The 24,904-nt window shown below is 37.7% G+C and overlaps 1 protein-coding gene across 1 annotated transcript; it reads left to right on the top strand.

The window, feature by feature from the left end:
• Window positions 1-148: 148 nt before the first annotated feature.
• MTMR6 (myotubularin related protein 6) lies at window positions 149-23,242 on the top strand. Its single transcript, XM_068671862.1, has 14 exons — window positions 149-260; window positions 4,279-4,395; window positions 6,317-6,479; window positions 7,417-7,574; window positions 8,292-8,420; window positions 9,421-9,555; window positions 10,731-10,863; window positions 15,327-15,436; window positions 16,544-16,669; window positions 17,938-17,987; window positions 18,889-19,089; window positions 19,800-19,934; window positions 20,014-20,140; window positions 20,905-23,242. The coding sequence occupies exons 1-14, from the start codon at window positions 237-239 to the stop codon at window positions 21,163-21,165; spliced, it is 1,869 nt and encodes a 622-aa protein (XP_068527963.1). The 5' UTR covers window positions 149-236; the 3' UTR covers window positions 21,166-23,242.
• The last annotated feature ends 1,662 nt before the right edge of the window (window positions 23,243-24,904 follow it).

The raw sequence follows: 24,904 nt of genomic DNA, 5'->3' as shown, positions 1-24,904 counted from the left end.
TCAGCCTCCCCAAAATGGCGCCGCCCCTGGCGGCCACCCCAAAATGGCGCCGCCCCCTGGCGGCGCATGCGCGCTGCGGGCTCTGCCCCCCCCCCCGCTGACCAATAGGGGGCGCCGCAGGGAGCTCGCGCTGCCGCGGCCCCGCCCCGGAAGCGTTTCTAAGGCGACGCCCGGCCCGGCGGCGGCAGTTGGGGGAGGGCGGCGGGTGGTGGCGGACGGGGCTACGCTGCGCCGTCATGGAGCACATCCGCACCACCAAGGTACGGGGGGCAGCCGACGGGGGACGGGGTGGTGGCGCTGCCGGCCTTGGGGCGGTCGCTGTGGGGGTGTTGGGGCCCGTTGTGGTTCTGTTCTGCCGCTGCCAGCCGCGGGTGAGGGCGTTGCGGCCGGCTCCGCCGCCGGTGCCTTCTGACTGCCCCTCCTGAGGGGCTCTGAGGCGGGCGGCGCCGCTCGGGGCGTCCCCTTGGGGGTGGCTGCGTGCCACGGGGGGGTTTCGGGGTTCCCCTCAGGCTTAGGGTTCCCCTTGGGCGCTGTCAGCTCTATGGGGCCCGGTTCGGTTCCTCCTGGGGTGACAGGGCTTGGGGGGAAGGCAGGGGCTGAGCATAAAGAGGGGGGCCTGAGCAATTTGGGGGCCGCGGCTGTGCTGTGCTCGGGTGTTGCCCTGGCTTTGGGGGCAGAACCTCTGTGAAAAGTGCTTTTTTTTTTTTTAATTAACGATTGATTTGTAGGGTCATTAATACAAGCCATCAGTAGATACGTGGTTTGTTAGGGTATTCTGAAAAATTAGTCAAGCTGCAATTGATGTTCTAGACTCCTCTACTTTATTTTTAGCTTATTAGCTTCTTTCTTTTATAATGAAAAAAGTACAAGTCTTGTCAACTCCCTTCTGTAAATCACTTATATAAGATTTTTTTTAAAGTTTCAGCTCTTACATAATCATGTTTTAACAGTATTTCTCTTGTCAGTCCTGATGGCAAAGGCTGCTGAAAAGGCCGTTCCTCTATTTGTTGTGCCTTGGAAATGACCGAGCAATTAGTTCCATGACCTGGCAGCCTGACTGCAATCAAGTTTTATAGATGTGTGGAGGAGAGGAGTAGTTAGATTCCGATAAACTTACAATCAATAATTAAATAAAGGAACTGGCTCTTAGGATTTTGGAAAATACCTTTATATAATTCTTTTGTATAGTTTAGCTATTTTTTTAAAATATATATTTACATGCATAAGTAATGCTAGAGGAAGGTCTCTCTCAAAGATGTTCTGAGTGCCATTTTGGTGTATTGGATGGAATTATCTTGTACTAAGGTGACAGATTAGGGATAAGGTTTCTTTATCAGCCCACTTAGAAACCTGGAACTCCTTATTTGTAAACAACATTATTACAGTCAATCATTGGTATCAGAATTAAAAACTAAACTAAATGCAAAATATCTTCATAATCTGAATAGATACTTAAGTTTCAAAACTGAAATTGAGACCATAAATATTGACAGGTTGCTGACGTCTTTATGTTGTGCTTGTGCATGGCTTTGGGCACCTGCTAAGAAAACCCTTCATGTAGCAATAGAACTCTCTGAAGGGAAAAACAAGCACTGCAGCCAAGTTTTAAGGTCTTGGTCCTGTCCTGGTTTCAGCTAGGATAGAGTTAATTTGCACCACACCAGCTACTAGGAGGAAAATTAACTCTATCCTAGCTGAAACCAGGGCAAGGACTTCAAATTGCTTCAAGTAATATAAATCATACCCCCAACAAATCTGTTTAAAGTGATGGATTAATGGCTAAAAATAACCTGAGATCTTCATTAGAATCATGATGCTTATTTTTTTTAAAGCTTATAGGTTATTGGATATCCAGGTAGATTAAAATGCATATATGCTAGTTTGTAATAACTTCGAATATCGCAGTTATAGGAAGCAGGATAACTAAAGCACAGCCTGTGCTAGGTACCATGCAAGATCCCTGCATGTGTAGGTTTGAATTGGACCCCATTCGGACTGGCAGGAGACATGCATGTTTTCTAATCTGTCTGCTCTTGACAGTTTTTCAATTTATTTTACTGAAGAAATATTGAAACAAGCATGAAACAAGCAGTGCAATCTTGCACAAATTGACTGCTGTGCAAGGAAGCTGTCATCCCACAGAAGGTGTTGAAATAGATTTTATTTTTTCTCTAACTCCATTTGATGGAAACGTTGAAGTTGTAGAACTGTTGGCACGGCTACCTGAAGAGTTTAGCTGCTTATGAAATTAAACTGTCCAACAAACTTATGTTGAACAAAGAAGTAAGGTCAATGTGAAATTCATAAGTGATAAAGTGATTTTTATACTGAAGTAGTAACAGATACTGAAAACTGTGTCACAATATCATAAATTGGGGGGGTGGGAGGTTACAAATGAGAAAAAATTGCTTCTGTGATGGAACTTTAGAAGTGAAGCATCCTTAAAAATATTTTAAAGAAAAATGTGGTAGATAAGACTGGGATTTCTTCGGTCAAATCTGTTTGTAAACTTGAGGTCATCTGTTAGTGGAAATGCTGATGGGTTTTCCAGTGGAGGTGGAAGTTTGGGATTCAGTAGTCAAGCTCAGTCAAATGTGAGTCTGCCAGGCTGAGGATTAGATGGGGAAGGGGACAGCTCCTTCTGATTTAAAGGGATATCTTATAAGGCTCTAATAGGAGTCTTGAAATGTGCTAATTCCTCTCCTGAACATAGAAATACAGCCTTGAGAATAACTATTTTGTTGCATGGAGGGCAACAGGAGTTTGAATGCCTGGATTTTGTGGGCTGTATTTCTGTAAGAAACCTGCAGTTCTGTGCACTTCTCAGTTTGCAGGGAGGTGCAGGCAGAACTGCCCAAAACAAACTCCAGATTTTGACAGTGCTGTATTGGTTATGGTGCTTTGTATATGAGCACTGTTACCCTGTAATCAGCAAGGTATCATTTTGAGGTACAAATACATGTAACTTCATTTTTCTCCTTTCCAAACTGAAATCCAGAATATTATAGCAGCACTGGCTGCTAGTAGATTCTTACATTTCCTCCATTCTGTTTGGATGCCTTACATTGCTTTTCTAATTTTCAAAAACAAAGTTAGGCCTTGCCAGATTGTGAGAAATACCTAAACTGAAAGGATAATTTTGTAGTGTTTTATCTATACTTTCACCAGATAAATAGGTTTGTACATATTAATTAAAGCCAGTCTAACATCAGCACTGCAAACGTGGACTCAGATTTGGGTGCTGGCCTTGCTGGTGGGAAAGTTTCTGGAGTTCAGCTGTGAATATAATGGTGGTAGCATCAAGCTTCCAGCAAAACGGCTTTAAATTGGCACTAATGAGCCCGTGCTGCCAAGAAATACAGGAATGCACAGAGATAAGCCATTCACCACGGTCCTTTCCTGTTGTTGCACACACTGAGTCATGTAATGTTTGCCTCAAATAAAGTAAACTGTGGAGCCTCTAATGTTATGAGCACCAGATAAAATGCAGGCTATCTAGAAACTGCTTGATCCTGAAATGCTTTTCCATAGGATTGAGATAATAATGTTGATGGAACAGGAGAGAATAGAGGAGAAAATCTGCCCTTGGAAGACTCAAGCTTGAAATCTTGATGTTTCAAATGCCAGCACAGTCCTTGAATTTAAAGGAGATTGTTTCTAATTATTACTGTAGTGCTCGCATTTCATCAAAGTTGATTTTAATGGTGAGGCAAGGTTGTTATAATGCAGATTTAAGATTGGGGATGACACAAATAGCAGTAGATATCTAAAAGTAAAGTCAGGAGAGTTAATCTTTATGTCTGTGGTGAGGATACAGATAGGTTCTTCTCCAAACAGCTATCAGATGAGTTGTTAATTCAATGCTGGCATGTAAATAACAGGAAACTGTTAGTGCGTGTGCTTGCTGTGCTTTGGGGCAGCAGTCTGAAAGTTTTTAGTAACTCAACTTTTTCTTTAAAGCCTAATACCTTGGTCTCTTTTACTATTAAATAACCATATTATGAATACGGACTAAGCAGTCTGCTGAACCTAGTCTTGTCACTTCATTGTGTGCTTTCCTATTGATACAGGATATTTTTAATGGTCATTCTGCACAAGCTTATGTGACCACAAGTGTGTTCTTAATAGTTCGGACAGAATAGCCTTGTGTGCTGTATTATGTTCTATCATTTTTTAAATTACTGTGCAAACTGACAGCTTTTTCTGGAGTTGTGATTTTTACTTTGTGTTTAAGGAAAAAAAAAATAAATTTTGCTTTCTCCCACTTCTTTCTTACAGGTAGAGCAAGTGAAATTACTGGATAGGTTCAGCACCAGCAACAAGTCTCTGACAGGAACTCTGTACCTTACAGCAACTCATCTGTTATTCATAGATTCAAGCAGGAGGGAGACTTGGGTAAGCATATCAAATGCTTGTGGCTCAAAAGCACAGGTTCTTCAGATACATTTGTTCTTCCTGATCTGAGGTTGAATTTGTTTGCTAAAATGTTTAATGTAAAAGTTATTCCCTGTTATCTGCTTGTTTGTGATATAATAAGTTAATGACTCACAGCTCCTGCTCTTGTATGACACCTTTGCCATTGAAATTGGATAATGTTGAAAATAACTTCCACTTTTCTGAGTTGCTGTTATTTCTTCTATTGCTTGTTTTCCTGAACAAATGCTTTTTTTAACATCTGACTTGCACTGCAGTTCAGAGGAAGGAACGGGAGATTGTTAGATAATTTAATGCAGAAATATTCAACCTAGAGCTTAGCTTTGCCTTCCATTTATGTCTTGCCGAAGTTAAATGAGATGACAAAATCCAAAGATCTAGGCTTGGTGATTCCATGCACTTTTTTAGAGTGGTAAATGGCTTTATTCTGAAGATACGTACTTTAGAACAAAAGAGTTCAGAAGGGGCTGCAGATTCTTGATGACTGTGACCATTGTACCAGCCAACTTCACTTGTACAACACTAACACCTTCTTTTTTTTTTTGCCCCATTCCCTGGTGTACATGAAGTTCTGGCTTCCATTGTAGCACAGCTGTCTGTCTGAGTGCAGTGCCTTCAAGGGTGCTGTGCTTCTCTAGGATTAAATCTCATTTGGGCTTAATTTTTTTTCTGTAGGTGAAACTTCTTGCACTTAATCTTATACCCTGGTTGTCTGATGAGATGTCTTGTGGTGCTTACAATAAAATATTTTTTCAGTGATTCGGATACAGTCTACAACTTTGTGCAAAACAGCTATCCTCTCACATGGGAGGAACTATTGAGGAGAATGCGATTCAGAAGCATTATTTGTATCTCCCAGTGTGCTGCTTTAAAAGATTGTACTTCAGTGATATCAAACCTGTATTTTGAATACTGCATTTGTGGCGATAGCACAAGTAGTGAGTATAATTATGATAACGTCTCTCTTCAGGATATAGTCTCTCTGTAAATGCATATTTGGCAGCATAGTTTTCAGATGCCTAATTCTGATCAATATTTAAGAGGAGATGATTGCTTCAGTGAGGTAATTGAAATGCTTTTGAGAGCATCTTGTTCAGCTGAGGTAATGTATCAGTGGCTTTCTTCCTGTGGTTGAACAGCTGTTACTTTCTCCTGCATTTTCCCAAACTTTGTGTAGATTTGCCACAGATGTCCATTACTGTGACAGTCTTTTGTTAAAGTGGTTGAAAGGCACTTAGCTATGACTGTGATGTCTACATCAGCACAATGGATAACACAGGAGAGGTTTTTGTTATCTCCTGTTCATTCTATATCCCTGTGAGCAGTCTGAGTTGTCTCAAGTTGTACTCTTGGCTCGAATACTAGCAGACTGATTAAAATAAATGACTGATGCATAAAATATTTAATGTGAGCTTCTCTGATAGGAAAAAGAAAATGTAATTCTTAAATTTTCACTACTTGCTTTCCCTGACTCACTCTCTTTTGCCTGATAAAATTCTGCTCCTGTAGATCCTTTTTTAAAAAAAAAAAAAAAGACAACTTATTTGGACCCTGCCTAATAGCATGTAGGCTGGTCAGTTAGCAAAGCTGTGGAAAAGGATCAGAATGACCCCAGTGGAGTTCTATTTCTTGATTTCTGCATTTAAAAGTATACTCATCTTTTTTATAAAGATTAGGTGACAGTTTATTTTTTTCCCTCATATTTTAAACTTTAACAGATCATGGTATCTTGACCAAAACTTGGATTTCTTATTTTTTATGAGAAAATCAGTCAAAATCCATATTCAGTACAGGCTAATCTGTCTTATGTCAGATGTTGTATATGGTGCGTTTTTCTCATTTTTTCATCTTCATGCTTACACTGAGTTCTTGTATGCCGTAGATATTACATCATCACATTGCTGCAGTGGAAAAACTTCCTTTGACTACTTCTGGCTGCCCCCTTGTCATCCAGTGCAAGAACTTCAGGATAGTTCACTTTGTTGTTCCCAGAGAGAGAGATTGTCATGATGTTTATAACTCTTTGCTTCAGCTGTCGAGAACAGGTGAGACTTCAAACTGGAAAAGGCTTTGTACTATGTATCTGGGTACTAAGTTGGTGAGAAACTGCATGCTGTATTTTTTTGTGAAATGTACATTATGTAAAAGCCTTTTCAATGGGTTAGATGTGTCAAAGAATTTTATTAATAATGGAGTATTAATCTATATGTAGATTCAGAAAATGTCTGGCTTTTGTAGTTCACTGATCTTGTTTAAGAGTGCAAGGTTCCTATAGATTCAGCATTTTGAGCATTAGCCTCAGAATTGTGAATTGAAGTGTGTATTATCATTTTAATGATGTGTTCCATATTTAAAATGCTATTAAACAAGTACTAATTTGTTACTGTTTTCATGCAATTCCAAAAAACAAGCTGAAGCTTTGATGCTAAAACAACACTAACTTAAGTGACAGAATTTTCTTGTAAATCTAATGTGGCCTCTTGCATTCTTTTGTGTCTAGACCACTGTAAAATGTTGTCATCTGTCATGTGAGAAGTATTAGAAAAAATAAGAGAATATTTTGAAGGCTTTTTTGGTTTGAAGGAAACTTTTACCTTGCTTTGAATAATCAGTAGACTTATATTTCTCTTCTTACTTTTAAAGATATCTGTTCTTTTGGTTCTTGTGAATCTCTTTTAATAACTTGCTATTTTGTCAGTCTTAGTTTTGTGACCTTTGCTTTGCCCTAATGACTTAAATGTCTTTCCTGGTACAAGAGGTCAGGCTCTCTTCCCTGAAAGATTTTATAACCTACCTTTAAATATCTGCAGTTGCAGAATAAATATTTTAAGAATGCCAAGTATCTAATCACTCTGAGAATCTTAAAGCCTGAAACTTCTGTGGTTCAGGCAACTTTAAGGTTTGTCAACTGTGCTACCTCTTCCACCAATGCATTTTTGGAGGCAGTTCATTATATAGTCTTATTTTTCTTTACCTTTTTAGCAAAATATGAAGAACTGTATGCCTTCTCTTATAATCCAAAGCAAAATGAATCTGAGCAAGTCAAAGGTTGGCAGCTTATTGATCTAGCAGAAGAATATAAGAGAATGGGAGTGCCAAATGATTACTGGCAGTTGTCTGATGCAAATCGTGATTATAAGGTAAGGGCTGTAGTGGAGAAATGTTCTACTCTACATCTGTTTTTGCTTTATCCTCTGGCTCTAGCCCTACAGAAAGCAGTCTGATGCTATGAAATCACTTGGCTTGCAGCATAAGCAAAACTTGCAGGTGGAGAGAATTAACTCCTTAATCAGACAGTCTCACAACTTTCGAATGGAAGCTTTTCTTCCATGCTTCACTGAGGGTGTATGTGCATTGAATTTTCTTTTTGGGTATACCTACCTACTTGAAACCCAGTCCCAACAATTCTGATGCTCTGCTGCTTTGCTCTCCTCTCTTAACTGAGAGGGATTCTGCATTACATTCTGTAGTGCTGACTGAGAAAGATGATGGCTGTGGTGGTGCAGCTGATTTCCAGATAAGATTTCATCTTTGTAGTCTGCAAATAAAAAAAGTGATGGAAATACTGAGACTATTTTACTTGAAACATATGCTCAGCAGTTCTACTGAAAACTTTTTCTTAAGGTGAATGCTACTACAGTGGTGCTTTCCAGCAGTAATTGGTTGCATCACTTTGACACCAATTTGTACTTTTTTATTCATGGTTTATCTCTGAGATATTTTTATGTATATATAGAGTTATGTTGGTGTTTACCCTTTGTCTTTTATTTCCTTATAAAAATAGTGTAGGGTTATGTATCTCATGCTAGGTTTGTACCCTTTGTGCATATATGTATCTATGTGTATGTGTCTTTCAGATTTGTGAAACCTATCCTAGAGATCTTTATGTTCCCAGAACTGCAAGCAAGCCCATAATTGTTGGTAGCTCCAAGTTCAGAAGCAAAGGAAGATTCCCGGTGTTGTCCTATTATCATAAGGAAAAAAAGGTATTGTTTTTCTTCCTGCAAATGGGCTGAAATTTTTCAACATTTGCTGGTAGCTCAGGGTGCATGAGGTAATTGTATGCCTTACAATGTGAGGTGTACAATTTAAGTACACTAACTTGAATGAAAACAGTATCTATAACCCACGATAACCCTAAATACAGCTCACAGTAGCAGTGTCTAACAAGATGCTGAATAAAGCTAAGCCGGTTTAAAAGAAATCCTCAAGTAATCAGTTGAATCTCTTAAAGCTTTCAGAAACTGACCTTATCAAGATCAAGATGAAATGTCAGTTGACAAAAATCTATCTTGATAAATGAAAAATAAAATCTGTCAAAGTGTGTGTGTGGGGGGGTGTAAAATAAAAAACACTCAAAATAACTCATTGACTGAGGAGGAATTTGCAAGGTGTAAAGAACTAGTGAATAAAAATAGATTTTGCAAGGTTTGATAAACAGTGGTGTGAAGCAACTTCACCCTGTCTCTTCCATCACTGAAGGGAAAGCAGGATTGTCATCTTGCTGAGTTGAAGAATTTTTGAAGGATGAATATTAAACTAGTAGATGCATTTGAAGATAACTCCTAATTAGAAAATGTACCTGACACCCTCTCAAATGTAATACATCATTGAAAATAACATGGCAAAAACTACTTCAGGCTGTAACATATTACACCTAAAAATAGTAAAACTAAGCATAATTTATTTTTCATCAGGAGCAATTTGCTTTTAACTGAAAAGTTAAGTGAATTTTTTTTTCTGCCTGTACTTTGCGTTTTTATACTTAAGAAAATTGTGAACTACCTTGTCATTGTAGATAAGCCTGAAAAAGTTGTAGGCACTATCTTAGTCTAAGCAATCGTGCTTAAAAAGTTGGAACACTTATGCTTTTTTGAGTTGAAGTGATGTGTCAAATGAAATGAATTATGTAGGTGTCTTAAAATTATGGAAGGTGCTTTATAGATACTAAACTGATGTTAACTTGTCTTTTGTATTCTATCATAGGCTGCGATTTGCAGATGCAGTCAGCCTCTCTCAGGTTTCAGTGCCAGGTGCCTGGAAGATGAGCACATGTTGCAAGCAATCAGTAAAGCAAATCCCTCAAATCGCTACATGTATGTCATGGACACCAGGCCAAAGGTATGTACTTCTACAGGTTTTTCAGACTAGTCTCTCTTCCTGAACATCAAAAGACTGAGATAACTCTTAATATTTCCAAATTACATGTTAAATATTTTGGCCCAATATAAACATTCTATAAAGGTAGAACTATAGGTATCACTATTCAAGTGGTCAAGTGCTTGCTTTCTTGAAGAAGTTGAACAACTATCAAGACAAATCTAAGGTCAGGCTGATGGTTGGATTTGATCTTGAAGGTCTTTTCCAACCTAAATGATTCTGTAATTCACTGAATGTTAGTAAACTTCTGGGTAGGTACATTTAAAAATATATGTAAAACACAGCTAAGAAGTGAATAGTCAGAGTGAGATCCAAGCACTTTTTACTGTTAGGAATTAAGTTTATGAAGTAGTGAGCTGTGCTGGAGGTTGTTCTAGAACAGAAGGAAGGACAGTGGCTTGTGTAAATGTTGCGTGAAAACTATTAGTGCTGTCTGTATTAAACAGGAAGAGGTAGGAGAAATTTTGTCAAAGCATTTTGAGGTCACACCTGAACATTAAGTTAAATTATGTTGGGTTTTTGACCTGTGTTGGCATATGGGAGTAACTTCCCTTTTTTAAGCGATCTGCATTTAGATTGATATTTGTTTCATCTAAATCTCCAAATGCAGGAGCTAGAAAACAAGGTTGTAAAGCAAAAATACTGCATTGTAGAATTTACTTTGAGCAGGCTTCAGTAGGTCTGGTTGACAAGTAAAAAATTGAGCCAACTGTGGGTTTTTGTAGTTGTACGTTTTACAGCTGCAAGCAAACTTTTGTAGGATACCTAGAAAGCATATGTATGGTCGAGTCTGTGTTTTATTTACTCCTTTTTAGGGTAATCGCCTTGCGGTGTCTTTTCTCAGAAATGTTATGAAACATGTAATGGATTGTTGGTGGGTACACAGAGGAGAGAATAGGAAACTTATTAAATGCATTATTCAGATGTGTCAGTGCTGAATATAGGCCATCTGTTGCTTTCTGTGAACCATGCCTTTCTCATACTTGAATGTTTAAACTGTTGATTTATTAGAATCTATAGTATGTGCTTTTGTTTTTTTCCTAATGTATTTCACTGAAATTGCTTATTTTTATTTCTTAATCTGACATTTCATTTGAAGTGCTGGTTTACGGTATTTTGATTTTTGCTCTTTAAAGCTTAATGCAATGGCAAACAGAGCTGCTGGGAAGGGCTATGAAAATGAAGACAACTACTCTAACATTAGGTTCCAGTTTGTTGGAATTGAAAACATTCATGTAATGAGATCCAGCTTACAAAAACTCTTGGAAGGTATGTTCTAACTGTATTACAACAGCATATATGAAAATAAGAAATGTTCTGCTGAAGTATTTAATAACAGCTTAAACTGCATTATGACATCTGTGTTTTATCCAAGCTTTGCACCTAGTACCAGTTTGCTGTGCTCATCCATTGTGGTAATGAACAACCATTAATCTTAACAGTTTACAGTTTAAAAGCAAACTGTAAACTTTTAAACTGTAAAAAAAAGTTTACTTTTAAACCGTTAACTCAGTGATGTGAGTTATTCTGAAGAAAACTGAACAGCACATGTTAGGGGTTAACTTGGTTAGTATGTCAGTGGCTTGTGGGAAAGATGAGTTTTCCAAGTATACACGTATACATACATGTATTTGTGTATGTGAATACATAAAATAACATGTATATACATGCATCTTCACATGTAGAACATTCCTCAAGGAGCACTTGTTTGCACAGAACTCATTGTAACTGCATGATCTAATGGTCTATACAAAACTTGAACTCTGTCTTGGCAAACCACTCCTATGGTTGTAGATGCATCTTGTAGAGTATTTATGTTTGGGGATGAGGGGGGAAGTGAGCCAGTTCATAGCACCACTACTTGACATAGTGTTGTGAAATTGATGAGGCAGAAGTCTTCTATTTTAATGTTTTTTTAATTAGTTCTCTTAATATTTCATTTAGGTAAACAGATGAAAAACTTAAGACACTTGGGAGCATTAATGCTGTGATTAAAGTATGGTGACAGAAGTCAGGTTTCTACATGTACTCCTAGTTACATATGTTTCTCTTCTATTATTTCCAGTTATTGGGAAGGCTTGCACCTGTAGGGAAGTCTCCTTTTGAAGACATTCTAGCTATGTTGGTCAAGAAGCTTTACAGATCAGCGGTGTAGTCTTAATTAGTTTTTATTGAACCCATATCTGCTGTTAACCAATTGCTCAGGCACCCTGTTAACGTAGAATGGCTTGGGTTGGAAGGAACCTTGAAGATCATCAAGTGCCAGCCCCCTGCCATGGGCAGGGACACCTCCCACCACACCAGGTTGCCCAAAGCCCCATCCAGCCTGGCCTTGGGCACCTCCAGGGATGGGGCATCCACAGTTTCTCTGGGCAGCCTGTGCCGGGGCCTCACCATCCTCATAGTTGAGAACTTCTTCTTAATACCTGTTCTAAATGTACTCTTTAGTTTAAATCCATTCCCTCTTGTCCTGTCACTCCACTTCCTGACAAAGAGTCCCTGCCCAGCTTTCCTCTAGGCCCCCTATAAGTACTAGAAGGCTGTAATGTGATCTGTTTGGAATTTTTTCTTCAGTCTGAACAACCCCATCTCTCTTGGCCGGTCTTTCATGGGAGAGGTGCTCCAGGCTCTTGATCACCCTCGTGTCCCTCCTCTGGACTTGCTCTAACTGGTCCACATCACCTTGTGCTGGGGACCCCAGAGATGAATTGAATATAGCATTCCAGGTGGGGTTTCATGAGAGCAGAGTAGAGAGGAAGAATCACCTGCCTTGAGGTGATAGTACTTGAGTTACGGTTATATGTATGTGCAGGAATAGCAACAAGATACTTTATTGAAGAAAAAGACTAGCAACATGACCATGAACTTTTTTTTTGAAGTTTGGGGTAATCCCTGTTTTTTCTAATCTCTTCTTCAGTTCCAGAGAACTAGCTTATGCATCTTGACTTATTTTTTTGTCACCTGTTTTGTGTAGTAATGTCTGATGCAGAAGTATATACATCACAGTTAAACTTTGGACTTCATAACCTTTTAATTTGACATAAGCATCTGTTGGTGGGATGCTATCACGTATTTTTCATAACGGCTTTCCTTACAGATGGAACACCTATCCATTTTTCCCTTGTGTGAAGGATTGACCCTGGAAGGAGATGCTGTGAAAATTGTGTTTTAAGTTGAGGAAAATGCCACTTAACTTCTGTGCGCCACCTTCCTCCTAGATGTGCTGAACTGAAAGCTCTCTAATCAGTGATAGGATACCAATGACCCTATTCTTTCAAGAGTCTTTGTAACTGGGACTGTACTCAGATTTATTTATAACAACTGCTATTCTTCAGCCTGTTTCTGATCTTAGGCTCTTTGTCTATCTGCCTGGCTTCCTTCATACCCTAATGAAAGGCTTCAGAAGACATTTGTTTGCAAATTGAATATAAGACATAGTCCTTCCCAACATCTTTCACTAATGCAGGATGTTGGGGGGCTTTGTAATCTATTCTTATTCAGCTGTTTTTTTTAAAGTCTCACATGCGGTGAAATAGAACTTGTTTAAAATAGTCTTCTTCAGTGTAGACATGATGACTCTGTGCCCCTGATGGGCTTACTGTCCATCTGTACAACACTAATTGAAGAATCTTCACATCTGAATTTTTGGCTGTGGGGTTGAATATAGAAAATCCCATTTATTATACATTTAAAAATATAGCATTAAGTGTCTGAAAAGACTGAATTCTGATAAGCAAAAGTGTATTGCTTAAATCAGGAAGGAGCACTTCTGTAGGAAATACTTGAAGGAAAAGGCTCAATAATAGCTGCTGTTGTGGTGGAAGTGTATTAACAGTTTTTTGTGAGTTGTATTTGGAGTTCGTTTGTGTGGGGATTTTTGCTTAAAAGTGACCTGTGCCCCCAACCTACCATGCTTCCTTCAGTCTCTAGGTTCTGGTTGCAGTCACCTTTTTATGCAACAGCTGCTGCCTGAGGCATTGCTGGTGTATAAGGACAATCAGCAATGGGGCAGTGAGTCATTTGGGCTCGCGTGTATGTATTTATGATCCATATAGTCAAAACTATCTTAAAGGATAGTTTTTGTGAAGTAGCTAAACAACTCAATGGTGCCAAGTTATCTTTGATCTTTTTGAGTAACATGAGGGACTAGAGTGATTATTCAGCACAGAAGTGTCCAGAGAAGTTTTCATGCAATTTCTGTGTTTCACCACTAAGTACTGGGAGGATATTTTTCAGTTTTTCCTTTATCCTAGTGGTGGACCTGCTTATGTACTGTTGTGATTTAACAAGTGTTATGGAGCAACAGGTGGAGAGAGAGTAAATGTGTGGAAGACTGAATGATTTGAGGAGATCAGGTGGTTCTTGATCTCTTCTATTTTGTAGACCTTTTGGAAGCAGAACTTTTGCTTAACAATAATTGCTGTTTTTTATCCAAATACTAGAAGAAACTAGCATAACTTTTGCTGATTTTCCTGATATTTACAGGCTGCCCTTTAATATCAGGTCTTGCTTCCAGGGGTTTCTAAGTGGTTTATTTCATTGTGCAGTGGCTTGCTAGTGCTTTTTCTAGTTAAAAATCTATGGACTCTAGAAAAAAGTACTGCAGGACTTGGAAGCTGGAAGCCTATCTTTGTTACAGCATTCAGCAGCAACCAGTGCTATGAGTCTTCCTGAGCAATAGGGAGTATACCAAAATTTGTATGGCTGAAAGCTGAGCAATGTGTCCTGTGGATACAGGAAAGCTGTAGGAGCTCGTCTCCTCCCATAGTCAGAGATAAAGGTTATTTTGCAGCTGCTGTATGAGTATCTCTACTACTAACTTCCAGCTCTGATGTCACCTTGTTTTTATCTGGGACCCACTAACTTGGCAGAAAATAGTTTTCTCATGTGGCAGGGACAGGTATTTTTGTAGATCGCAACTTCAGGTGTATCTAAGAATCACGTGCAGAGGAAGGTAGATCAGTTACTGATCTTCCCCCAGCTCCCTTTCAGTTCCTTGTGTTTAAACAATAATGCTACTGAGAGCTGGTGCTCAAAATCCTGCATTAAAATAACTGTTTTTTATTAGCCAATTTTCACCTCTATACCTGTTGCTGCTATGCTGCATGACAACTTCCCTTTAATTTGAGTCCTCTTCTGTCCCCTCAATTGTTATGAGATCAAAGTACATGGGGGAAGAATGGTAGAGATCAGTCAGTATTACACTATATATTAGTTCTGGAGGTAGACAAAATCTGCGTGGTCTTCAGTTCATCATTTTCTCCTTGTACTGCACTTGCTTTATTCTACTAGGCAGGGTGGAAAAGGTGATGAAACTCTCATAGTTAGGTCCAAGCAGTCAGACTGCCAATGTTGTCTGCATGCAGCTAGTTTGTTAGTAATAATTGTAATTGGTAAGTATTTCTAGTAAGCTTTTTGGCATTTTTGTCCCTTCTTGGTAAGACAAGGTTTATAACTGCGTGTAACAGGTGTAATTCAAATTTCTTGTCACAAAGATGCATCTTAATCTTGTCACTCAAGGTTTCTGTAATTCTGCAGAGCTGAGTTCTGGCCAGAGAACCTTTTGTAGTCCCTATCTCTTAACCACTTGAGTGTGCTGGTTTCCTCAAAGAGGTTTCAAATCAACTTACAACAATGAAGAGTAATTCTACGCTGTTTATAATGCACTTTCTCTGTTGTAGGGTATTATAGGTAGCTATAACTGCTTAGGGCTTTCTAACTGTTTCTTTCAGTCAGCGGCACAAAGGGTTTGTCTGTCAATGACTTCTTGTCTGGTTTGGAGAGTTCCGGATGGCTGCGTCATATCAAAGCTGTGTTGGATGCTGCTGTTTTCCTAGTCAAGGTAATTTGCATGCTGCCTCTTTGAGGGTAGCTTGTGCTATCAGGCAAAATTACGCTTAATGTTGCATAAAGCATAAAACTCTGTAAATGGTTTCTCTTCTTTGCTTCCTCCCTTTTTTGCAGAAAGGGAGATGTCTGAAATACACAGACACATCTGATATGTTGCTTTAAGCCTTATGTGTTTCTCTGTGGTTGGAGATATTGAATGTGCCAGCTGATACTTTATAATTTTCTTTGAATGTTGTTTGGTCACCTTGAAGAGATTGTTATGATTCTTGATTTCTTTGGATATTTGTGAAAGATGTAACCAGTTTGAAGGTAGATGAAGCCAACTATTATTTACTATACACTGAAAAAAGGAATTTATAGGACACTAATATCAGAGAAGATAAATTGGCTATTTCATTTACCAAGCAAACAGGACAGTTTATAAGGAATTCAAAAGCACAGTTGCATTTACCAGGTGCCTATGATGTTATGGGCTTAACATGAAAGAGGCTTGGGGGGGAAGGGAAGTAAAGAAGAAAACTGCCTTTTCAGTAGCTGAAGTAGGAAAATACTTTAGTTAAAAGTGGATGCTTTTAAAGATCAGATGATCCTCAAATATTTGGGTTAACAAAGTTAAATTTGAATAGATTTGAATTCTTAGCTGAAGCTAAAGACTATTTCCTGGTCCTTAACTTTTGAGTAATATAATGAGTAGAGAATGGGTGTTATAAAACAACCAAATAGAAAGCTAATAAACCTATTTGGTTTGTAATATGTAGTCTGCTTCTTCCTTAGTGTTCATTGTGACGGCATTTCTAGTTTTACAAGGGGTAGAAACAGAAATGGGAACTGCTGTAGAAGTCTACCTTTTGTGAAGGAGATAATGGAATTTCCTTTTGTTAATAGAGAATTTTCTGCATTTCAGTGGAGAGAAATCCCTAGATTTCTGGTAGTATCTAATATACTTTCCCATAATATTTTTCTTATATTAAATAGACTATACTCTGGGTTTTGGATAAACGTGGGTTTTGGATAAACGTAGCTTTTGTATGCATTTACTAAAATCTGACTGAACAATCTAAACAAGAGAGCATTCATTAAAGAAATAATTATTTTGCAGGCTATAGCAGTTGAGAGTGCAAGTGTGTTAGTGCACTGCTCAGATGGCTGGGACAGGACTTCGCAAGTTTGTTCTCTTGGAGCTCTATTACTAGATTCCTATTACAGAACAATCAAAGGATTCATGGTAAGCAAGCTGTTGTATTGTTGAATTGTTCCTTGGTAAATCAAAGGATATAAAATGTTTGAGTGTGAAAGCGAAGAGTGTAACTGTATTGATGCTATTTTGTAATTACAGATGTAAAATACATTTTGCAGACTGCAGTTGGTCTTTAGGAATATTTGACTGTGGGGAAGAACTGTGTATTTAAAATAACCTAAGAAACTGAAATACAAACTGTTTTTCATACCCTGCAGAAATGTTGTAATAACTGTCTCTTTCATCCAAAATAAAGAAAAACTTAACTACAAAATAAAGATTCCAAAGTGCTTACATGACACAGATGTACTAAACTATACTAGCTATACATTCTTAGTATTTGTCCCAAATTAACTTCATTAAAATCTAAAAATGACATCCCCAGCCACAGTGATATAAAGACCTGAACATATTTAAGCAACTTAAATGTCTTCATCTTTCTCTAGAGGTGATCAAAGAACTTTGATATGATTATTTAAAACTTCACAGTAAGAAAATCAACTGTTTTTGCCATAGCAATGTAAAGGGTTTATGGGAATACCTGAAAGTTAAAGAACAGAATTGTACTGATCACAAACTACTAACTGCTACAAAAGGTAAACTGATAAGGAATTAGATAGCTTTGATTAGACAGTGAGAATGTGTAATTGTTAGGAAACTCATACTTGTTAGTAATCTCGTTTTCTTCTTTTTCAATCCTTCCTGTCAATTGGCATTTTGGAAAGCCTTCTGTCATAAGCATAAATACTAATAACAATCATACTAAAAACAATCATGTTTTTAGTATTTGATACTGCAACTAGTGATAAAACAAGCTACTGTTGATATTAATAGCATCTTATAGCAGTAAAATTGCTAAGATTACATTGTGTGGCTTTATGTAAACTATAATAGCAAGAATGCAATACTAAAATTTTTCACATACTTAGCAGTTAATTTTTTGAAAGTTGAGTGATAATCCATTTATGTGAATCCATTTAGGTGAAGCTGTAAAGCATGAATACGCTTAAAGTTAGCCTGGTTTAAAGGTATTTTTCTGATCGTCAACCTGTTCAACTTCTTACTAGCTTTAGAAACTAGTTTTAGAAATGTGCTTTGACAGTCTCTTGTAGGAAAACAAAAAATGCACAGTAGCAAAGAGTTGCTTCTACAGTAGTTAATTTGAAATACTGTATATATCAACCTGTGAGGTTAATGCTATAGATGTAAGATTTACTAAAATTTTGTTAGATACTTTTGTTTTTTTTATCCTGTAGGTTCTGATAGAGAAGGACTGGATTTCTTTTGGGCACAAGTTCTCTGACAGGTAGTTTGCTCATCTGATGTTTTAAAAAAAAAAAAGTATATGCTTACAGTGAACTGAAAGATAAATATTTCATTAAGTGATCTAAAATTTTGCATTAATATCTAGACTTATGTAGTATTACAAAGAAAGGAAAAATAGCTTGTGAATGTTAAACTACTGTATTGTTACCAGAAATTTTGCAATGGATAAGCTGTTTTCAGTTGACAATGCACTTCGTGTATTGCTATTTATTCAAATACCTATTGGGTGGTTGTTTTACAGATGTAAGTTTCTAATGTCACTGGTAACTGGTACCTCACTTTTGCATGTTGAGAACTGCAGCTGGATCTGCATATATGCATAGACAGTGCAAGACAAACCCAAAGCTATCTCCCAGCCGTTGAGACAACGTAAAATACTTCTAAAGTTTTGATCTGCTTAAATGTTCACATTTACCCATACTTCTGATGATGGAATAGCTCTACCTTTAGAAGTCCTGTATGCCAATAGTTCTGTTTTTTTTCTTGTTCTGAGTGTCACAAGCTATGACAACAGCCTTGCTGCTATTTCCTATTTTATAGTTTACTTTTAGCTCATGTATTTCACATGTATTTCAAATGTTGACTATGGGTGTAATAGATGCAAAGGAATTAAATTGTCTTGTGTTGCTTTTCTTTACTGAATAAAGATATCTAGCTCTTTACTGAATACAAATGTGATTACTTACAAGTCAGAAAAATAGGTTAAATTTAGGCTTATTTCTATTCATGAATTGCCCCAGCTCTTGAAGTTAGATACTTAATTTCCAGACCAAAACTAGTGTAAGAATAGCCTGCTGTATTGAACAACAAAAACCTTAGTTGTGCTTGTTTTCAATTTCTAATCTAAGCTAGTTTCAGTCTGTTTATGGAATCTCTTTCAGGTGTTGTCAGTTGGATGGTGATCCAAAAGAGATCTCGCCAGTGTTCACTCAATTTTTAGAAAGTGTGTGGAATCTGATGGAGCAGTTTCCACAGGCCTTTGAGTACAATGAAGCTTTCCTTCTTCAGATCCATGAACATGTCCATTCGTGCCAGTTTGGAAACTTCCTTGGAAATTGCCAAAAAGAGCGAGAAGAACTAAAGTAAGCAGGGATATTGTAATGTCTACTTGCTTATTTTGGGAGACTAAGGAACTCCTGTGAATCTGCTCAATTTGGGGCTCTGAATAGAAGTAAGCTGGGAGGATTGGTAGTGTAAAAAGTGATGCTGAACTATATCGGGGAATGGCAGTGTTTTAGCATGCAAAAGCATGAGAAGACAGTTCTTCTAATTTTGGCAGAAAATACCCTGCTCATCTTTAAAGGAAAGTCAAGGCATCTTTCTCCCTTCTTTCCTAAAAGCGGATAAAAAGAAAGTGCTCCCAATTTTCTGTCTGAATTGGGAGCATTTGCTCCCTCCCCTAATCTGTTTTTAGACAACCTTAAAATTGTTGCCTGTTCAAGACTAATAGTTGTCAGTTAAAATTATTAATAGGCTGTCTCAATGCTTTCTGTTGGAAAACTTCTGGAAAGCTTTCAGTGGCTCATCTTTGTCTTAAACTATTATTTAAAAAGCATTTATTGCAATGAGGCAAAACTTGCATGATATAAGGACTATTACTTCTAAAACTAGTAGTTCTATCCAACCTCAGCATATACCAGGAAGAAGTTGATTTTAATGAGAGCATTTAATTCAGTTTTATAATTGTTTCTGATGACATCTTTAAATCCATCTTATTTATTATGCTAAGTTGAACAGCTTCTGGGTATTGTTTGTAGTTGGTGTCTTGACCTTGATCTCTTTTTGCCTTAAGATTAAAAGAGAAAACATATTCCTTGTGGCCGTTCCTTCTGGATGAACAAAAGAAGTACCAGAATCCTCTGTATAGTCCAGATTTTTCTCCAGAGCTAACTCTTTTGGAGCCTAATACAGTGTCATTCAATTTTAAGTAAGTTTGAATTATATACAATATCTTGTCTTTGAATTTGTTTTTATCTTGCATAGTTAAAACTATCTGTTATGTGCAGGTTTTGGAGAAATATGTACCACCAGTTTGATCGAAGTATGCATCCCAGGCAATCTGTGTATGATCTTATCATGAACATGAGTGAACAAAATAAACAGCTGGAGAAAGACATAAAAGAACTGGAAGCTGTGAGTATTGCAAAATAAGTGTATTTACTTGTGATTTGTTCCACAAATTCATGTGCAAAGCCTGTAAAAATGCTTCTAGCTTTCATATGAATGCCTTTATTGTATGGCCTACCGCTTGTTCTGCAGTGTTCAATTCACCTTTCACTGTGTTCTGTGCTGAATGCTAGGCTATGCAGCTGACATTCTGCTCTTAAATATAACTTATTTTGCCTTACCCAAGAATTATTTCTCCTACAAAAGCACTACTGTAGATAGGTCTCATCTGCTTTCTACATCTTTCTAACACCTTTCAGTGTATTCCTGCATCTGAACAAACTGGCTCGGTATTTTTCAGATCTGAAGGAAAAGTCGTCATAAGGACATAAGGGCACTGAGTTGTCTGTAAGAGTTCTTGTTTGCTGTAAACTTCTTCCTTGCTAGTACCACTGAGGCCTCTGTCTGTACTCCAGAACATACTCCTATTGTGATAGTCCCAGATAAGGGACAAGCATGAAAGTCTTTACTTCTCTATAGACTAACAAGCAACCTTCTGCTCAGCAGCATGTTTTTTAAGCATGTAGTGCTTGTAGCATCTGTTGTGAACTGTGGAAAAAACGTTGGCTTATCCAGTGGCCTAATGCTTATTAGATACCCCAGACTAAATGTGTAAAAGTATTAAAGGAAATAACAATCTGAGTTGGCCAGAAAAAAAATGGATTCTCTTTCATTCAAAGCAAAACATCAGTAAAGCAGTGATGCTCACTTCATTATTTTCCGTATTTCAGAAAATAAAGCAGAAAAATGGTCAACCAGATGCAGTCCTTCTGAAAGAACATCAGCAGTCTGCTCATCCTGCACCTGTGGCACTGAAAACCCCTCCATGTTTCAAGAAGGAGCAGCCACTGATCCCTGTGAATGATGCTGTAAGAACTATAGAGGGCAGCAACACAGCGGACAATCGCTACAGTGAATTCATGGAAGAGTTTTCAAAAGCTGAGCCTGCTGTTGTCAGTTTAGAGTATGGAGTGGCCAGGATGACCTGTTGAAATCTGGCACGGCACTTCTCTCTTCCAGCCTGGCTGAATTAAGACATTTTGAGGATGGGTCTGTGCTGCATGACCAAAACATGATTTGTATATTGGCAAGTTTTGTTAATGTAGACTAGAACAGCATGCTAATTGTCAGGTGTTTGCTGTTCTTATATATATATATGTATACATATAAAAAAAAAATTAGTTGTATTTTAAAAGAAATAAGGGCATTTGGTAAGTAGTGACTAAGAATTGAGGAGAGGTATGTCTTTGGACTTTGGGTTGGTTTGCACTAAATTAAAACAGTAATCTTTATTCATTATAGGAAAACACAGGTGGTCTTTCACATTGATTTTATTTGGGCAAGAAAACTTGAACTTTGTATTTTGGGGACTGAAGCTACAAGTGTATATATATATTGCATATAATACAAATATGTATGCCCTTGTTATATGTCACCCAGTACTAATTTTCAATGTATTAAGTGCCATGGGAAAAGTATTTAAAAACATTAATAGTTGGCCTTAAACCTGTTGATCAGTAATATTGGTGTTCATGACTACTGCACTCTGTAAACTAACTGTTTACTTTGTATTTGTTCAAATTGTTTTCCTTAAAACAAGACTGAATACAGGGAATGAAGAATGCCTAAGCTGGCACAGCTTTTCAGCAAATTGCTATTTGAATGTCAACCTATTACTGAAGACTGTTCTTTCTTCCGGTTCCTCTGTTTAAAGTATAATAGAGAGCAAAATCAGGCCAATCTAGTAGCTCAGATTTGAGCATAATTGGAAGTATACGTTGTCTGATCTTAAGTGCTTTGATTTGTGGTAAGGTATATAAGTAGAATAAAGAGTAAAACACAAGAAAAAAAATTAGCCAATATCTGAACGGAACTTGACTATTCAGATTATTTAATTGCATGCTGGGCAGTTGTTTCAGTTCCAAGAATGGAAGCAGAAGTTTGAAAGTAGTCTACTGACATTGTTCCTGAGTACAACAAAAGTCTTTAATTTGTCTGGAGCTCATAAGAAACTGAGTGCCTCCTAAATCTTTCTCCGGGAGAAAAACTTCATAATTAGTGAAGCCTCCCTCTTATCTTATAAAAACTTGTCCAACCTGTGCATTTTAAAAATCTTCTAAGTGTAGTGAAACCTGTAACTATATAATGTAACTACATAAAATCTTAATCTAGCAGGATACAGTAGAAATTCTGACATAAAAGTTTATATAATGTAGATTTCCATGTTTGTAGCCTCCTAGTAAGGGAGAAGGTTTTTGTCAACTTCTATCTCATGACATTTTCTGAGCAGGTAACAGAAATATTCATATTTGGGTATTAAGATCCCTAGGTATGCTGTTAGATTAATGCTACTAGCTTTTTATCTTTGGATTTAAATCCTTTTTGGTTATAAGTGAAAATGAGTTTATTCCTATCCTGATCCCTAAAGTCTGTTTTGTTAAAATCAGTGGTCTGTGCCCCACATAACTTGACATAATTGGCAGTGTTTCCCTCCACATCAAATTAGATCCAGTACTTTATTAAGGCCAATATACGTCATGATCAAGTTGCACTTGCAAAGTTTTATGGGTGAAGTTAACTGTGACCCCTGTATTTGGTGAGTATAATTCACTATTTCGTTTGCTTAAAGCCTATAAATGTAAATAAATGTTCATAAGTCTTTTTATTCTTGAAGAGAGAGTATCATCTTTAAAATACATTACCCAGTCATTTAAACATGGTTAATTTTTTTCCACTACAAGTTTTGACTGAGTTTCACATTTGCAATTTGCACAGTGGTGCCTTACAGGGTTGCAGCAAGAGAGGGTTTTGTGCCTTGTTATTTGTTGTCTACCCATCACCTCCTGTATCAAACTGGTTCTGTGGTTTTCCTTTGAAAAACATCTTGTATTATTAAGCTTGTGTTGCATCTCACTATGGAAACAAACATCATTGACAATATAGGCAAGTGTTACTGGTTTGTACTTGTTTGTTTTAATATTTAGCTGCTCTGGTGTGCCATGTACATTTTTCATATTTATTGTTTAGAGTTTATGGACTCAAAAGATTATATTAAGCTTTTTTTGCAAATATTGTTGTATGTGTTTTTTACTTTAAGAACCGAGTACCCTTGTACATAAGGCTTTTTAAAAGATGGTTCCCTTTCAGGACTGCTGAAGTGATCTTAATTCAGTCTTTGGGCCCCTTCTATTGGAAGAGTTCACTCAGATAAGAGAGTTGGGATGCCTTTCAATTTTAAATCAAGGCATGTTAGGTCAGCTTTAAAGTGCTGTAAAATTATCTGCTTGGGCATAAAACCTACTTTGTTTAAAAAAAAAAAAAAAAAACACTTCCTGATTGAAATTAATTACTTTGCTGTGGTCAGTATGTGAATAGTTTTATGAGGCCGATGCATGGAGCAGCCTTCTTACAAAGTCCAGACAGGTTTGCCAATTCAGCCCTCATGGTCACCAGTGAGAAACATTCCTGCAGAGAGGCAGCTGTCTGTCCTTGTTTGCTGTTTAGGCTTAAGCCAAAGCTACCTTAAAGCACATGGGACCTGTGGTGAGGTAAATAGATGGTAGCACAGTGAGCTCCAACACAAGGCTTGGCAGGACAGCCAGCACTCAGCTCAGTGGGACTGTTCTCTTTGAGAAGCTGACTAAAAAGATGTGGCAGGAGCCTTCTGGGAGGAGAAAGAATTCTGAGTCATAATTCTGATTCAGAGTTCAGTGGATGAACTTTATCACAGGCATGCTGCTTCAAGAGCAATTACAGTATCAAAAGGTGCCAGTACCACTCAAAAAAAAAAAGTTCAGAATTCTTTTCTAATTCTTCTTCTTCCTAGCTGTGGCTCTTGCAGCTGGTGCACTGTCCAGGTGGTTGGGAGTATAATGCCCTGAGTAGAAACTTGCTATAATTAGTTATTTCATTGTTTCCAAGACCTGAAGCACAGAATTGGCAGGTGCCAGTTCTGAAAAGGTCTAGAAAAAGTCTGGGTTCCTAAGTTTTGTGCATTGCACTGTAGAGGAAAAATTATCACCTTCAATTAACAAAGCTGATAATCTCACCTGAGCAATTAAAGCAGTTTTCACATTGTACTCCAAGCAATTTGAAATAGTTATTTCACTAGTATAGGAAGAGTTGGGTTTATTTTTAGGTGGTTAGCTGTTGTCATGATGTATTCTTTTAATACAAGTTTAAATATCCGAGCGTTCTGTTTTGTAGGACAACGGCCAAATCAACAGACTAAGAAATTAATTAAGCAATGCTGAACTGAGCCTGAATTTTCCACACATCTAATTACAAGTGACCTAAATCTAGAGCAAAAGCCTGAAGTCTAGAGTCCATTTAGAGAACTGGAACAGCAGTCCTTCCATAAAACTGCACATCTCTACCGTGATGTGGAACAAATGTCTGAATATAATGTTTTTGGGGGAAAGCTATTACAAATCGAACTGCGACAGTTCGATGTATTTCTTACTCATTGTGAGCACACTGGAAAATGCCTTGCAGGGAGAGAGAATGTGTTCTTTCTCTGTAGCTGCTGCTTTCCTAAGGCCTTTTGATGAGAAGTAATGCTTCGGCAGAGCTCTGGGAACTTGCTGCTCCTATTCTGGTAAAGCAAGCACATAATGGATGCGCAGAGTTGTTGTGGCTCCTGAGCTCCCTTACAAAAGAAGGGAAGTAGGACTGGGAGTAGCTTGGCTTAACTACTAACCCCTTGAGGAAGTTACATAAATAATACAAAGA

The sequence above is a fragment of the Anas acuta genome, chromosome 1, assembly GCF_963932015.1.
Source record: "Anas acuta chromosome 1, bAnaAcu1.1, whole genome shotgun sequence".
Taxonomy (NCBI): Eukaryota; Metazoa; Chordata; class Aves; order Anseriformes; family Anatidae; genus Anas; species Anas acuta.
This window is presented reverse-complemented; position numbering and strand designations above follow the sequence as displayed.

Coding starts and splice junctions, on each gene's coding strand:
- MTMR6 (XM_068671862.1), top strand. CDS start 237: ATGGAGCACATCCGCACCACCAAG. Junction 261..4,278: donor AGCACATCCGCACCACCAAG/GTACGGGGGGCA, acceptor TCTTTCTTACAG/GTAGAGCAAGTGAAATTACT. Junction 15,437..16,543: donor CTGCTGTTTTCCTAGTCAAG/GTAATTTGCATG, acceptor ATTATTTTGCAG/GCTATAGCAGTTGAGAGTGC.